Genomic DNA, 3,801 nt, shown 5'->3' on the forward strand with positions numbered 1-3,801 from the left:
TGCTCTCTGTGCTGCACAGGCCTCCATTGTTCACCCAGGAAGCCTGTCTCCAACCTTCAGCCTATGTAGAGTTTCCCTCAGCCTGGCTACTGGAGCCTTGGGTCTCCAGTCCTCAGAGCCAGTGGACACCCCAGCTCAGGGACTAGGCGAACTGTACAGCTCAATCTTGATGAGACAGAAACTAACCTGTTGTATAGAAACTTTTCCCAAGCCAAATACCTAGGTGGCCAGTGATAGGGTGTGTGTGTGTGTGTGATCCCCATCATCAGACACCTCATGAGATGCCCTCACACTGGAGGGGCTTGGACAACACTCTCAATAGTTGCTGGCATCACACATGCCCATGATGAGGACTGACTGAGCCATTTTTGCTGGTGACTCCTGGATTTGCCCCATCGAGGCTTCCCTATACACAGTGAACAGTCAGATGACATGCAACCCATTCCCACATATGAATCATGTAAAATTTCCATGGGCTCAGCCGTGTCATTTCTGGCAATTCTTTATGATAACCATCTGTTAGAACAAGGTGCGGTGTCTCCACACAGCTTTGGTTCAGGGATGGCAAGAATGGTGAGAACCATTACAGTTAAGTTGATTTTCTCCTCTGCATGGTTCCACTGTCCAGTTTGGCCAAGAAGAAGCCCTGAAAGTAGAGACCTCTGTCCATGGGCCCAAAATGGCTCATCTAGAATCCGTGTCCCTACCTGTTATGGGCACGGCTGAGCCTAGGACCTCCAGGTCACAGTCACATGGTTTACATTGTTCACTGCTGTTGGTATTTGCCCATTTTCTGCCACATCATTGGCTTGATTTCCCTGATTCCAGGATGGCCTGTGAGGGTTCCATTCCTGTGATTGACCTGTTTTCGCTCAGAGTTGTAGTCCACAGGTAGACAAGAGTAAATTGTACCACAAAGGAAATGAACTATATCATTTAAGATGAGTAAAGAGTTAATTTTTATTACTATCCAAACATAAATAAAAGCACAACAATAAAAACAATATAAAAGAAAGAATCCAACAAAATAAAAGGAGCTATCTCTACAGAAAGAAGAATAGCTTAGGCAGGAACCACGGCTGGGTGGAAATCAGCAGATAATTCTCCTAGCTACATGTCAACCTCAGGCAGAGGGAAAACACACTCTGGTGCACCTAATTGTGCAAAGGCAGATATAAATACATGCCTTGCAGCTGAAACATCTGCAGCCACATCTGCAACCATGTCTGTAGGTGACTGTGTATCAGGTGATGTGGGCAGAGCTGGATCTGAACTTGGAAGCTGCACTGGATCATCTTCTGGCTCAAAGGGTTCCACAAGAGTTGTTTCCAAGAGCGCAGTGTCCTCTCTGGGTGGCAGGTCTCCCTGTGGCTCTGCCTCAGAAGCTGGCCTCACCGTCAGACTCTCTTGCATCGCTGAGGCATCCTGCACTGGGGGCTCTGCTGGTGTTGCACAAGCTAAGGGGAGAAAGAGAAGGGATTTCAGTGAAGACCTAGGATGGGGTGAGTTTCCAAGATGGCATTGATGGTCATACAAGACCTTTTCATGCCAGAGTATCCCCGGTCCTCTACTCACAGTGGGACATCTTACCTGACTGTTGTGCAGCCCTGGCTTCAGGCCAAAGCTCTGGGGAATTCCCTGAACTCATCACCAAAACTCAGTCCTACCTTGCCAGGCAACCCACCCCAGGCCTCCTCACCTTTCTCAAGCTTTAGCTTTTTGGCCTCCTCCTCCTCCAGAACTGAGAGCAGCTCCGTGACTCGGGCATGTACTTCTTCAGAAGGCACATTGAGCTTCACGTAGGTCATTAATCGCCTGACGACGGCCATGTCTGGGGCCTCACAAAAACTATCAGGAAATTTCTCAAACCAGTGAGATAGAAAACTGAATATGTCGCTGTGGGAAAGAGGAGGATGGAGGGAAGTGGAGTCGGAAGCCTGGCCTTGCTTCACCAGTGGAGCCGTGGGCCCATCACACACAGCAATTGCTGCTACCCTGCCTACTCCTAGGCGTAGTGGTCAGGAGTGTGAGGTTATGTGGAGAGGGCTCCAGACACATTCTGTCTCTTGGATGAAAGATGGCACTGGGCTTTAATGGTGATGGATTCAAACAGGGCCCTTCAGATTCCATCCTTGCCTCTGCTCCTCAGAACCATGGAGTCCATTGGAGATCTCCATTTTTATCCACCAACAGGTGACCTCTCAAGCACCATCCCTCTAGTAGTGATCCCCAAAGCAGGGCACCTTTCAAGACTTTAGCCCTCAGCACTAACCCCAACCACCCCATGGTACACAAAGGCCCTTACCACCCTCCTCCGCACACACACCACAGATGCGCCCTTACCTCCCTTTTCTCTCCCGTCCCCCGACCACATCCCACTGCACAGATTGTCTCTTACCTCCCTTTCACCTGAAACCCACTCACCTCTTTGTTTGCTGGTCCTCCACTGAGTCAGACTGGAAGGATGCATACCTGTGGCATTATATCAGGGTGTCACACTTAAGGCCTTGTTTCCCTGAGTACTAATAGATCTACAGGGAGCTACTTGAATCTGAAGAACCTAGAAAGGGAGTGGGGATCCTGTGTGCTCTCTGCCCTGTTCTGACTTCCATGCTGAGGTCCTGTGTCATGAGATATTCAGTCAATGTGTGGAAGCCTCACTGCTCCCTACTAGGGCTCTTGCTCGGTTCCAGGCTTCTTGGGTGGTCCTTTATCTCTCTGGTTCCATTAATCCCATATAGGTCTGATAGGGCCTAGAACCTTTTATACAAATGGGAAAACAGCTCTACCCAAGGCACAAGTAAGGGCAGTGTTTGACACAACCTGGGGACACTGAAAGACACAAACCAGAGGACCCCAACCCCACATGTGGCCATGTCACTTTGCAGGCTCAGATTCAGGACCAACACTGCCAGGGTACAATAAACCTTGTTCTGAGGGAGCACAGAGGCCTGAAGAAGAGCACATCCATCCTAAACCCATGTTGCCTGTAGCCACTCACATTGTCATTATCAGGTCCAGCACCTCCCAGGTGGTAACATACTTGTGGTAAACAGTAAGAAAAATGCTGATCGAGAGGTGGTCGTTGTACCGAACTGCAGTTGGTAAATACGCTACCATTTGTTCAATATATTCTGTGGTTCTGTAGTTGAACCTGGGGGGCTTGGGCAGAGAGTCTGTCTTCTTTTTATTCTGAGGACAGACCTAGGAAGGCAAAGGTGTTTAAATGTACAAACTCTGAGAGACATCAGCAATCCATTACTGTACACTGAAGAGTGAGCATAAAAGAATGTTCCTTAGTATCTCACAGGAACACACACCCAGGCAGGGACCTCAGAGAATCAGGGGGACCAACCAGAAAGTTCCCTGCTAAAGGCTCTCGCCTGTTACCTCAGGATCCCTGCGGGATACATGCCAGAAGTGTGTGAGAGTGTGTATCCAACGTCTCCAAATGTTGCCAAGGCGACCACTCTTGGCTTTTTTGTGGCCAGAGCCACTAGAAGTCCGGACACAAGAGAACATCCTTCTGTCTCAAACACCTCCAGACAAGTAAGTCAGGTAAGGCTACTGTTGGCCTCTGGATACCTGGTAACCAGCATTATGACTTTCATCTGGACTGTTAGGCAAGTGAGGTCACTTCCTGAGGTCCTCCAGTGTGAGCCCCTCCTCATAGGCCTTTTCAAGAGGTTACCAGTACTGCAAATTGCAGTCCTTTTTCCTTCCATGTGTACAATTTGGCACAGTGGTATCTATCAACTCATGCCTCTACACTGCCCTGGGAAACCTGGTTTCAGGGAGGCT

At 49.1% G+C, this 3,801-nt stretch overlaps 1 protein-coding gene across 1 annotated transcript; it reads right to left on the reverse strand.

The window, feature by feature from the left end:
* Window positions 1-1,110: 1,110 nt before the first annotated feature.
* Window positions 1,111-3,522, reverse strand: LOC127672432 (ral guanine nucleotide dissociation stimulator-like). Its single transcript, XM_052167597.1, has 5 exons — window positions 3,391-3,522; window positions 3,002-3,204; window positions 2,425-2,472; window positions 1,700-1,896; window positions 1,111-1,457 (listed from the first exon to the last, which is right to left on the reverse strand). Exons 1-5 carry the CDS (start codon window positions 3,520-3,522, stop codon window positions 1,111-1,113), a joined length of 927 nt encoding a protein of 308 aa, XP_052023557.1.
* Between the last annotated feature and the right edge of the window lie 279 nt (window positions 3,523-3,801).

This window comes from Apodemus sylvaticus, chromosome 22 (genome assembly GCF_947179515.1).
Source record: "Apodemus sylvaticus chromosome 22, mApoSyl1.1, whole genome shotgun sequence".
NCBI lineage: Eukaryota > Metazoa > Chordata > Mammalia > Rodentia > Muridae > Apodemus > Apodemus sylvaticus.

Excerpts from the sequence above, each read along its gene's own strand:
- LOC127672432 (XM_052167597.1), bottom strand. The coding sequence starts at position 3,522 with ATGTTCTCTTGTGTCCGGACTTCTAGTGGCTCTGGCCACAAAAAAGCC. Across the intron at positions 1,897-2,424 it reads GAGGACCAGCAAACAAAGAG|CGACATATTCAGTTTTCTAT; the intron begins GTGAGTGGGTTT and ends TCTTTCCCACAG. Across the intron at positions 1,458-1,699 it reads AAAGCTAAAGCTTGAGAAAG|CTTGTGCAACACCAGCAGAG; the intron begins GTGAGGAGGCCT and ends TTCTCCCCTTAG.